This window comes from Lytechinus variegatus, chromosome 1 (assembly GCF_018143015.1).
Source record: "Lytechinus variegatus isolate NC3 chromosome 1, Lvar_3.0, whole genome shotgun sequence".
NCBI classification, from domain to species: domain Eukaryota; kingdom Metazoa; phylum Echinodermata; class Echinoidea; order Temnopleuroida; family Toxopneustidae; genus Lytechinus; species Lytechinus variegatus.
This window is the reverse complement of record NC_054740.1, coordinates 19,922,517-19,935,676: the sequence shown is the minus strand read 5'-3', so window position 1 is coordinate 19,935,676 and position 13,160 is coordinate 19,922,517. Positions and strand designations below refer to the sequence as shown.

Genomic DNA, 13,160 nt, shown 5'->3' with positions numbered 1-13,160 from the left:
AGTTGTGGGCCCAACTCTTAAGATTATGTGAGTAAAAAAAGGAATGAAAACCTAACCGGGCTATATAGGCCTACAGCCACTTTATACAATGTAATTACTAAACTTGGATCGAGAGGTTTTCTGACGAGTGCTGAAAGATGGCTCATATCTCTGTGTTAAGAAAAAAAAAACAATGCTAGATTACGGTTTTGATTTGGTAATATTCATATTTCAACTAATTTAGGCTGCCATTTGATTTTTGTGGGACACGTACGTCCGCTTTGTTTTTTTCTTGCGACATAAAATGTGGAGAAGTTTATGTTTAAAGGGGTACTCCAGATGGAAATTATACAGATAAAAATCTCACAATTATCAGTTCTGCATGTGCATGTTTCAATGAATATTCAATGACTAATTTGATGATGTCATATGTTCTTTGTGATTTATATCATGACATTTATTTCAATGTTATCCTCCAAGAAAAAAAAGGATGGATAGCTAATTAAACGCATTGATATATTCCCATAAGCCGGAGACATTACATACCCATAATGAAAATTATGATCTTCTTTTATGATAATAAATAATAAGAAAAAAGAAAGTAGGGCAGGCGCGTAGCCGGGGGCGGCGCCCCCTCCAAAAAAACGCCCTCAAAAAGTAGAGGAAATGGAGAAAAAGAAAAGGCGAAAGGAGGAAAGGGTAGATAGGTATAACTTTTTTTTGTTTTCTTTCCTTCTTTTTTTTTAACCAAAGAATAAAAAACCTAAATGAAACTCACGCGCTCTGTAAGTGTTGGCACGCTTCGCGTGCACTTACCATAGACAAATAAATAGGGGGAAGGCAGGGTAAACAATTGTGCCACCTTCTGGGGGTAAGTTGAGCCATAAAAACTATATGTACAAAATGTATGCGGGAAGAGCCATCGTGTCAATATTTTATTTTAAGTCTTTTCACTTGATAATTACATCCTCTAAAAGTAACAGAAATGTCATGTGAATTCGCTCATTTCTACCTGCATATCAATGACTTTTTAAGGTTTTTTTTTAATTATACTAATTTATTATTTATTATTATTAAATATACATTACCATAAGACTTGCTATGGCTCAACTTGCCCCATGTTGAATGGCTCATTTTACCCCAGCCCTTACTAATGCAATATTTTCACATCCACACATACGTCCATCATCAAAAAGACTATGACAAGAATGAGAATCCATACCTGGACTAACAATATTGTTCTTATTTCTTTATTATATTCAAAGACGCGTGCGGGTAAAAAACACTTATACAGTGCGTATCAAAAAAGGGACAGATTTGAAAAGTCTATAAAATTTTTGTTTGAAATTATGATGTCTATATTTTGGTGCTATATAGGTGCTCTAAGGTCTTATCTTTAAAATGCAATTTAAAAAAATAAATTTTGTTCATGCTTGAGCGAACACAGGACGTTTTTGTTGGGTGTTGAAAAAGAGGCTTGCGCCAGAATTGCAGAATTCAAGTAATATGTTGATCTGACTTCTTGCTAATCAGGAGAGTTCCTCTAGAACTAGGGGTCTTTGATTCTTTGATCATGTTAAATTGCTTGACAGGAAACACAGGAAGGGATTCATGTCTTTCAATGACAATGGTGTATTGCGTCAATTTTGAAGGAGCTAGATATGGCAGATCGGGTAAAATGTATTAAAAAGTTGTGAGCGAGCAAAGTGAGCATGCAAATATTCCTACTTTTTTATCATAATATCAAACTTTGTGATAGATTTTGACATAATATTCAGAAAATCATATCATATTTTACTTTCTATCTTTGCTTTTATTTCCTGTCCACTTTTTCCTTTGTCTTCATTTCTTTTAATTGAGGGGGGGGGGCATCCCGAGCCCCCGCCCATCTGTGTGGCACTGTTCAAAGGGGACCATAACCTTTGTAGCACACAATGAAAGGATTTGAAAAAAAAAATCCACGCTCTCCCATACTTCGGTTGAAAATTGTTTTAGCTTGAAGAAGGAATATTGAAAGCTAACAGAGAGCATATTAAAAAGAAACAACAACAGAACAATTTAAGTGAATAAATAGATCTGAAAATGAATTTTGACCCCATGATTTGAAAATTATGGCAAAGATAATGAAAAGGATAAGAGGAAGTCTGCTAATTAGCAAGAAGTCCGATCATCATATTTATAATTTTATGCCATTTTGGCGCAAGCCTCCTTTGTAACCCCTGACAAAAACATTCCGTGTTCGCTCAAGCATGAACGAAACAAATTTGTTTTAATAGCATTTGAAAGATAAGACCTTAGAGCACCTATTAACACCAAAATATAGACATCATAATTTGAAACAAAAATTTTATAGACTTTTCAAATCTGTCCCAGTTTTTTTTGGTACGCACTGTATATGTCACACCCATTTTTATGTTTTTGCTGAAATTTGTATTTTTCCCTCTAAAAAATTACTTTTGTTTCAAAGTTGAAAACAATATGGTGGGGTTAAGGGTTATGTAATAGGTCATCAATACATGACACCACCACAATGTCTGACTCATTCATTATTGGCCTGGGAGTGGTGGCTCAACTTGCCCCTAATTGCTCAACTTACCCCGCCTTCCCCTACTTACAGCCACCGCCAAAATTAAATCCTTGCTACGTGGTTGAAGTAGGGATACGACATCACCAGCCCACCTAACGAATACAACTGATGACGTGCATATATAATACTGCTTAACTTTGAAATTCAAAGGGAATGAAGTTGATGATTGAGAAGTGGATGAGGGTGTCATACAAGGTTGAACCAGGTTTTTCAAATACCCCCTAAACATGGAAAAGTGCTCCGTCATGTTTCCTCTACTCACTCTAAATTGTGCTTCAAATCAGGACCCTGTGAAAGATTTTTTTTATACTTGGAGTGCTGATGTGAAAAGCAAAGGAGGGGGGGGGAGGGGTTCACCACCAAGTGAAGGTCATTTTTGTTCCAGGATAATTGACACTGAGAAAAAAAGTTTAACTACAAAATTTGACAAGCCCCCCCCCAAAAAAAAAAAAACACCAAACAAGGATTTCACTACGAAATATAGGTAATTTTGGCTACATTTCTCCATTCTATAACACCTACCATAATTCCAGGGGGAGCTGCCTATGGAGAATAATGCACACAGCACCCCAAGAAAACTCTTGATGCTTCAGCACCCCTACCAGTGGCGTAATGAGTCCAAAATTTTGAGGAGGGTCAATATGGCGTATCGCATAATTTTTTTTCTTTTTATTTCATGGTCGTGATTTTTTTTTCATCTGTACGCCAGTGACCCCCAGCAACACCGCTTCCCAGGGCCATGCCACACATATTCCATTTTTTATTAGGCCAAAATCCCTCTTTTGCAGAATTTGGCAATTTTAATACCCTTAATGAATCTTTAAGAGCGTATAGGATCAGCAGTGGCGTATATGGAAAGGGGGAGGGGGCGAGAGAGACATCAGATAGGTCACGATGCGTAGCCGCAATCTCCTCGACCGTGCAATCTTGGGGACACCCTAACCACTTTGAAACCATGGAAACGTTGTCGCGACGTCTCCGTTGGTAAGATACTTTATATACTGTGAGAATTTTGCAAGTGTATTTAAATTTCACTACAAAAAATATTGGATATAATGCTCTATGAGGGTAGTTATGTGTGCAACCAACATTGGGCATTTGTTTTGGCCATTTTTATTTATCCACTGTGATGAAAATTTTGCCCAATCTAAAGTAATTGCTTCTTATTTTTAACCTTACTGGACAATGTGCTTCCCGCTTTGGGTAAAATACTGCCTAAAATTGGTTAGACACATAATTGCTCTCGTGCTGGTTAAAATTTTACCCAATATTATTTTACATTGTTGTATGTAGCGTTAAAGTGGAAAACACGCTTTTCAATTAAGAACTATTTAATAAATAACATTCATAACATGAAACAATGTCCAACGTAAGGAGACCCACATCGGGGTGATGGTCAGACCATTAGAATTCGAATATTATCACCAATATTCGCATGGACAATATGGTAAAATGGAATGTGAATATTGAATATATTTTACTTACGCCCTAAATAACATGAATAATTACCAGTGAATATTAATGGTGAACGAATTGATATATTAATAATATTATTATCATTACTATTATTATTAATATTATTATTATTATTATTATTATTAGTAGTAGTAGTAGTAGTAGTAGTAGTAGTAGTAGTAGTAGTAGTAGTAGTAGTGGTGGTAGTAGTGGTAGAAGTAGTAGTAGTAGTAGTAGTAGTATTAGTTTGATTCCAATTTTAGTTAAAAATGAGGGTATTGCTGTATACGCAGACCATAATAATCATCATCATAATTGGAAGACTTTAGCAGATGGGAGTCTTTTTTTTTTATTTCCTCATCAGTAAAACATCATGTCCGGAAGGGGAAAGAGTGGGAAGGCCCGATCGTCAAGAGAAAGACTCGCTCCGATTATTAGGAGTCTGATTAACATTTATCACCCAAGAACAGTTTCAATGGTTTGGAAAAAAAGTCGTATACAACTTTAAAAAACAGAACATCAAAACACCACTGATTAATAGCTACTTTCCTACAGAGGCACATCAGCAAACAAATAAAGATATATCATAATTATCTTAGGCACTTGCAACCAAACTAAAGTCTATTACGAAGACAAGAAACGATCAGCAAGAAAAGACGGAACTCTGTAGTTGAATAATTCTATATCTGTCGCGAGTCTCTTGTAGAGCGATTCTAATTGTGTCGAACTGAGTTGCGAGTAGTATTTAACCAAAGTGTCCAAGTTACTACTTTTAGTAGGATTCGATGACGCAGGGATTTCCATGTCAACATCTTGAGTAATTTTTTGCAAACCCTCGCGAACATCTTCATTAAATGTTTCAAAACGTCCAATGAAATCGTAAGGAACTCGGCATGGATAGCACAGACGGAACATCTCCCTCCAATGCTCTTCTGGAGGATCGGCTAGTGTATTCCATGGATTACTGACGTAATCAATAAAATTACCGAAAGTGATGTTGAGGCCTTCATTACCCCCAGCCATTGATCTAGCATCCCTGTTGACCATACGAGGCAGAAAATTTGTCTTGAAAGATCCCTTTGATTCGAGTTTATCCCGATATGCAGACAAAATCCGTGAGAACGGTTCGCGAACAAATATCAGTTTACGATAGTTTTTTATTTTCTCTTTTGCATCTTCCAGACTGAACTTACCCAATGATGGAAAGTACTTCGAGGCAAGGGCATGAACCTCTTCATGGCCTACGTTAGTTGAGTTTATATGGCCATTGAGCAAAAGAAGCATTCGCTTCATAGTTGTACAACCAACTTTGGGAATATAGCAATAAAGAGTTTTGAATTTATCTATAACGAATATGTTATCCATTTTCTTTAAGGTGTCGGCGCTCAGACCATCAATGTTTTCTGGATGTTTCCTGGCATTCAAACCCTCACATGTTTTCAGGAGGTGTGAGCGTCTTTGCTGCTGAGTATCATCGAGAGGTACGGATATCTGGGAATGAACAGAAATAGTATGGATATTCATTAATATCATCAATCAAATAGAACATCCTATTGTTGTCTTGGTGAGCTGTTTAAGGGACAAGTTCACCAAACAAAAAGTTGATTTGAATAAAAAGGGAAAAAATCCATTAAGCATAGCACTAAAAATTTCATCAAAATCGGATGTAAAATAAGAAAGAAACGCTCTATTCAACTCGGCTATAAGGCCTCGTTGAATAGAGCATCTTGCGAAATCTCGCACCATCGCACTCATGCCTATTCGCTATTTGTATATTAATGGTTAAAATGCAATGCACCAGAAATCTAATTCCTACTCAAATATTTTGGAACCGTCTGTAAAAAATGTTAAGGTGATTTGTCTGTTTATACTTATATGAACTTCTCTCTTGCAGTGGGTTGAAATTTTTACTTACACGCCGGGCTTACACGACTAGGTCAATTTATCTGGCGTAAGAGCTAGTTCTGTCAACCATTAGAACAATATCCCTTTTCAAGGCTAATTGTCAAAAGTCATAGCCTTGCGTGCTTGCATTTTATATATACTTTTAGAAATATATATACTGTAACTTCAGAGGGCGACATGGCCCTGGGAAGCGGGGGTGCATGCTAGAGCGGTGCTGCGTTTATTATTCTCCATAGGCCGCACGGGCAGCACCCCTGGAATTCTGCATAGATGTGAAAAAGGGACTAAATGTAACCAAAATAATCTTCTTTTTTTTATTGAATTTTTTTTTGCTTGTCAATATCTCAGGAGCAAACTGACCTTCAATTTTCAGTGCACTTTTTTTTTGCTCGTCATAATTTAATTTTATCAGCACCCCTGGTAAAAAAATCGTTCCCAGGGCCCTGGAAGAGAATATATTTTTTTTTTGAAAAATAAGGATAAGATGAAAAAAATTCAGGTCACCAAGTAAAGGTTCGGTCACGAATGCCATTACGAACTGCTACGAACGCCTTACGAACAATTTGTAGACCATTTCGTAAGATCTTCTCAAGAAGGCAGTATTCGCCGGCCGTTCGTAGACCACTCGTAAGTTCGCAGTTTGGTCGATAGTCTTTTATTTTTAACTTCGTACAAAACCCTATCTTCGTAAGGCGGATGTATGAACATCGAAAAAACATAAGAAACACGTAAGATATTTGGGGTCAATAGACAATTCTAGAAGCCTTTAATTACGAAAATCGCAAGGTTTCCACTTTGGCAAGTTGGAGTTGCGAGTCATACGCGAGCTGCGCGAGCTCTAACTCGTCTTAGATCGCACAAGCTCGCGTGAAATTTACATTTTTTCCTGGAATTTGCTTCAGTGACCAAAGACTCAACATCGAGTTCACTACGCTCGCTAAACGAGTGAACCGAGCGTGAAACGAGTCAGGCCGAGCTTAGTATGCGTTGCAGTGACCTTTATACGACTTAAGGCTACACGGGCCTAATCACTAGTGGCAGGCCATAGATATTCATTCGAGCCAACCCATTGCTATTTTTTTATTTTGATATGGCTGATTGACAAAGTGTATGCATATGATTGTCCATCTAACACTGATTCTATTTTTGGTAATTACTGAACTTCCTTTTCCCAAATTGGGAAGAAATGTCACCAATTTTGGACTATATTTTCACTGGCGGAAGGATTAGGGCTATTTTGCTGTTTGAGGTGATGAATCTGCTCCCCCCCGAAGGTGTCTTCAAACACGCCAATTTATTTTTTAAATGAGCCGGTCGAGGAACCCTTTTCTGATCAGATATGGATTGCCAAATATATATCCTATCCACTGGTAGTAAACATTTGACCCCCGAATTTCATCCTTATTTTTTATGAATTTTTTAAAGTGCCAATTTAACACATGAGTCTATGGGGAATGAATTAGGCCTGTGATACCTTAAAGCGAGCTATGAACGAGTTATCAAAATTTTTTTCCGAGTGATAAGAGTTTCATACGACCAAGGGACGGGATATGCACATTTTTGGCACTCAAAGATGGATGCCGGCGGCGGCGGCGTCAACACCAAATCTTAACCGAAGGTTATAAGTTTTTGAAATGGCATCATAACTTAGAAAGCTTATGGACCTAGTTCATGAAACTTAAGCATATGGTTTATGAAGCATTACTTAATATCCTTCTTAAGTTTCAGGTCACAAGACCAAGGTCAGAGGTCATTTATGGTTAATGAACTGTGACCATGTTGGGGGATCAACATCAAAATCTTAACCTACGGTTAAGTTTTTGAAATGTCATCATAACTTAGAAAATATATGAACCTAATTCCTGAAACGTGGACATAAGGTTATTAAAGTATAAAAACATCCTGCTTGAGTTTCAAGTCACATGACAAAGGTCAATTAGGGTCAATGGACTTTGGCCAATCAGGGTATTTGTTAAATTAAAATTCTAACTTTGAAAGTTTATGAATCTTATTCATGAAACTTGAACATAATGCATTGTTCACACAGAGCCGAGTTGGGTGTACGAGTCCCTGCGAGCTTTCGCGAGTTCCAACTCGCAGAAACTCGGGGGGAAAATGGTACATTTTCAGGAATATTGCCAAAGTGGAAACCTTGCTTTATTAGAGCGCAGTACAAGTCATGAAGAGTTATCAACGAGTAGTACCGAGTACTGCTCGAGTGATTGCGATCCTTTTTCGAGTTTGGCAGAGTTTACTGAGAGTCTTTCAAGATCTTCATACGAGTAATTCAGCATTTGATAGGTGGGCATTTTCGTGCATTCTGCTTATTTCAAGATGGATGACCAGATGGACCTTCTAGTCCAGGCTAGAAGAGTCATAACCTTTGTTTTCATATATACAATATTTTTTTATGATTTCTTATCGATTTGAGGTTGCTGAGTAGGAATATGAATGTTGCCACTCGTGTAAATCTTGAGCATTTCCGCAAATTGGCAAAATCTAATGTGGCCGCCAAAATATGCAAATTACCCATGAAAATCACTAGATTGCCCTCGATCACAAGGGCTAAAAAAAATCCCTGTAATTGTGTGGCAGGATTAAAATACTCTCTAAATAAATTTATTTTTTTACAACAAAGATATTGATATTCAAAATGGCTGCCATAACCCCTTTATACTCTTATTTTGTACAATATAAATGGCGAATGCTCATTTTCACAAATATGAGCGCTATCACTGCAAGTAATTATGATTTATATGAACGAGGCCCGGGGAACGAGGTTATTTATGAAAATCATTGTTACTAACGAGATATATTATTTATTATGTCATGTATGGGATAAATGCTGTATTTTGATATTCAAAACAGCCGCCATTGGCCCTATCAGTATTATGTACAATGGAAATAAGGACCCCCCAAAATGACAAGAGTGTACTTAAATGCCTGAATTTGTGATAAAAAATGGGATCCTGTCTAAAAAAACATAATTGAAGGAAATATATAATTCAGGTTTCATATTTTTGTTAAAATACTGTATTTTGACTTTCAAAATGGCCACCATAGACATCGACTGTATTACATGTACGTACAATGCGAATTGGGAAACCAATTTTCATAGGAGAAAGCACCATAGACTGATAGATGTACATAATTTTGATCAATGAGTAAAACATTCTCTGAAAACATAATTTCTAACAGGATAAGTCATATCTCCTTCTAATAGGATGGTGATAAATACTGTATATTGAAAGTCAAAATGGCCGCTACAGGCCCTAACAGTATTGAATGGGGACAATAACAGAATTCCTATTTTCTTGAGTAAATGGTGTTGTATGAGGAAAATTATTGTCTGAAAACATGATTTCTAATGAAATATATCATTTAGGTGGTAATTTTCACATTTCAAAATTCAAATGGCCGCCCTTTGCACATGTGCGATATATTTAGTTATAAATCGTGTTTAAGACAATATTTATATAATATTGACTGGCCTTGAGGGGAACATCAAATATATTGCCAGCAAAAGAATCATATTGGCCCGAGTCTTTAGACGAGGGCAATATGGGTCTTTTAAGGGCAATATATTTGATGTTCCCCGAAAGAGCCAGTCAATATTTTTATTATCATCCAAATCAGATATCTAGAGCAAAAATCATGATAATGGGGATATTTCTTTTAAAAATAGAGTTCTATTGTGTCATGTTAATATCGGTCTAGTCTCTGCACTTTACCATTATGACGTACTTGCAAGCTCTCGGATCCAGTGTTGTCTTTATTATGACGTATATTGTTGGTGCGCGGATCCTTATGAAGCGTATCTCTTTATACGCATCCACAAATGCCCGGATGTGAGACCAGGGAAAATACAAAGGTATATTTTGCGTCGTCTCTGCATGCAAAGTAAATGCGCACATTGAGACCGAGGAAAATACAAACAATATACCTACCCTTCCCGATATTAAGAAAATGTAGGGCAATACGGTGACCAGCTCAGATGTCTGATACGGGTGATAATTTCTTATACATCACAGTTATATGCATTTTATGGTTCCGCTCATTCTTGTGAAAATTAGTTTCCCTACAACATGTTACATAATTCAGTTAGGGCTTGTAGCGGCCATTTTGAATATCAAGAAAATAAGATTTTCGTCAAAAATCCCTTTAAATGAGTATTTTACTCCTGCAACACAATTACATTGATTTTATAGCCCATGTGCTGGCAATTTTATGATTTTCATGGGTAATTTGCATATTTTGTCGGCCATATAGGCCTATGTGCAGAGAATGATAAAGGTACACGAGTGCCATCATTCAGATTCGGAATCAGCACCATCGAATTGACAAGAAATCATCATCAGATATTGTATATGAAAAAAACTAGGCTTAGTCCTATTGCTCTGGGGCCTATCCTGGACCAATGAGTAAGATCGCATTGATCCAAATACTCTCGTAGCTAAATTCATCTCCCTACAGAAACTGGTGAATCGTGAGACTTCCTTTCTCAAAGACATTTTAAAACCACATTTTTATCAATTAAAATTGATTATTTTTGTACCATAGAAAAGAGAATAAATGTTACTCTTTTATATTGGTCAATTCGTTTGAATAAAAACATGTGCTTTTTTATTGTAAAGCTTTATAAGTCTGTGCCTAAGTTTGCAGCATTTAATAATTGAAACCAAGGTCATTATTGAAGTAAATCATTGCATTAAGAATTCTATAAAGAACAATACATTAAAAAGGTAACATAAAAATATGAACTGCCGTTTGCTATATGAGTAACGATATATATTATTAAAACCAATGTCATGATATTTAACATAGTTGAGTTGCTATGTACACTTTTATAAATATTAAAAAAAACATAATAAAATACTATATCCATTGACCCCAAATGACCATGATCATGTGAACTAAGACGTGTGCAAAACAATCATTCATATTTGAATACCCTTCTGGATGTTTCATGAACTACTTTCTAAGTTATGATGCCAATTAGACAAATAACCCAACATGGTCAAGGTGCTTTGACCTTAAATGACATCTGATCTTGGTCATGTGACCTGAAAGAGGCACAAAAAAACGGGCAAAAAAAAACCCCGACACAATATTAAAGTCAGTGTTCTTTTCTTCCATGATGATGAGTGAGATTCTCAGCAATTGTTTTCATGCACCTTAACATCAACATTCAAATATGGGATCAAACACACAACAAACAAACATAAACCACAACAAAACATTATAAAATGAAGAAGCAGGGGTTTGATTTGAAAGGATTTTAATCTTTATTGACACAGACAAAAGAATCATGTTCTGTATTGACCTTTCATGACCATTTCTGCTCGTTTTGCAGCTTTCACTTCAGACCTCATCCAACACTTCACTTTTTGCTCTTTTTTTGTTGGCATAATCATAACAAGCGTGTCATCATTTTAAAGAGAATCAAATGATCTTTTGAAAGATATCAAATAAGCATTGTGTAAAATTTGGAGTCGGGAGAAATTAATGACCAAACTCGGATTTCCAAACTTTTTTGCTCGTTTTGCAGCTTTTCAATTCAGACTTCATCCAACACTTTTGAATCCTGCTATTTTCGTGATGGTATGATCATAACAAGCATGGTATCATTGTAAAGAGAATTGAATGATCTTTTAAATGATGTCATATATGCATTGTGTAAATTTTGGAGTTGGGAGCAGTTAGTGGCCAAACTCAGATTTCCAAACTTTTTTGAGGGGTTTATATGTGGGGAAAATGGACATTTATCATTCTGTGGCATGCCTCTGATCACTTGCAACGCACTCGGAATAAACTCATACGAAACTCGCTGTAACTCGGGGTGCTCGATCTAAAGTCGCGCTGATCTCGTGGGCACCTCTACTTGACTCGTAAAACGATCGCAATGCTCGTATCTCGCTCTTGAAAACTCGGAACGCACTCGCGTATACTCAGATGTGGCGAGTTATTACGAGTTATTGCGAGTTTATCTCGAGCTTCTTGCGAGTTATTGCGAGTACTGCGAGTATATACCGAGTTTAGGTGAGTTCAGCACGAGTTACAGCGAGTTAGCAAATTTTTTGAACATGTTCAAAACTTTTGAAACTGCTCACGACTTCAAGGAGAGTTGTACCGAGCTTGAACGAGTTCCGCCGAGCCATGCTGAGTTGTTGTGAGTTATCCCGAGTTTCATGGTGAGCTTTATCTGTTTATGCGAGTTATCGCGAGTGCCTCATTTTGGCTACTCGCTATAACTCGCCATAACTCGTGATGTTAACTCGCCAAAGTGGAAACCTTGCTCATATGTAACAACAATTGCACAAATTTTCAGATTGTGATTGCAACAGATAAAGTTGCAGGTATTGTAGGTGTATGTATAATTACAATACATTCAGAATTATTTCACTCGCATGATAATGTGAATATACAGTTGTGCTTAAAGCGAGTGAAAGCTCAAATACCATGACATAACAAAATCTGCAGTGATCACATTTGTATTACATGTGGTGTGAAGTCACCTCAGCATTATGTTTACTGAGGTGACGTCACACTCTGCTTATAAGATGCACAATCAGGGATGGGGGTGTTTCATAAAGCTGTTCGTAAGTTAAGAGTGACTGGTGACCCATTCTATGTGCTAAACCATCACCAATGGACATTTTGGAGTATACCATTTACCACAAGAAAGGATCACCAGTCCTTAAAATCGGTCTTATAAACGGCTTTATGAAACACCCACCAGGTAGTTTGCTTGATATATGTGCTTGGGAAGATCGCTACAGCAAGCAGTGTGAGTTATCATAAAGCAAATTCAGACTCTAATGGTGAATCTACAGTATAACATATATTGTCTCTACAATCAACAATCCAACTTCCTTCCAAAGCTATATCCCCCCACGACCATATCTTCTCTCAGAGCTGTTCGCTACATGATCACTTGGGGAAAAGGGCAACTTTATTTCGGAAATGTTATAATCAACCTCCAGGTAGGCAATATCTTTATTCTATTAAGTTATGAATTTGCAGTCTTGAAAGAAATAGTAATGAAAGGATTAATTGTTAACATGGAACAGCTATTGTCCCTTTTTACACTTGATCAATGGACGTTTCTTTTTTTAGTGATCTTTAATCTTGGGGTTATTACTTTGGTGTTTGCAATTTATTACAACGAGCTATTTCTTTTTTTACTTGCATTATGCACATTTTATGGAAGATATGGTGAGACGACATATTTTTA

At 36.7% G+C, this 13,160-nt stretch overlaps 1 protein-coding gene across 1 annotated transcript; it reads right to left on the bottom strand.

The window, feature by feature from the left end:
• Positions 1–4,562: 4,562 nt before the first annotated feature.
• Positions 4,563–12,084, bottom strand: LOC121407696 (carbohydrate sulfotransferase 11-like). Its single transcript, XM_041598920.1, has 2 exons — positions 12,037–12,084; positions 4,563–5,512 (listed from the first exon to the last, which is right to left on the bottom strand). Exons 1-2 carry the CDS (start codon positions 12,082–12,084, stop codon positions 4,646–4,648), a joined length of 915 nt encoding a protein of 304 aa, XP_041454854.1. The 3' UTR covers positions 4,563–4,645.
• Between the last annotated feature and the right edge of the window lie 1,076 nt (positions 12,085–13,160).

What these genes read in the sequence shown, in the direction of transcription:
- LOC121407696 (XM_041598920.1), bottom strand. Translation starts at nt 12,084, where the DNA reads ATGGCTCGGCGGAACTCGTTCAAGCTCGGTACAACTCTCCTTGAAGTC. An exon ending in GTACAACTCTCCTTGAAGTC is followed by an intron (nt 5,513 to 12,036) that starts GTGAGCAGTTTC and finishes GTTCATTCCCAG; the next exon opens with ATATCCGTACCTCTCGATGA.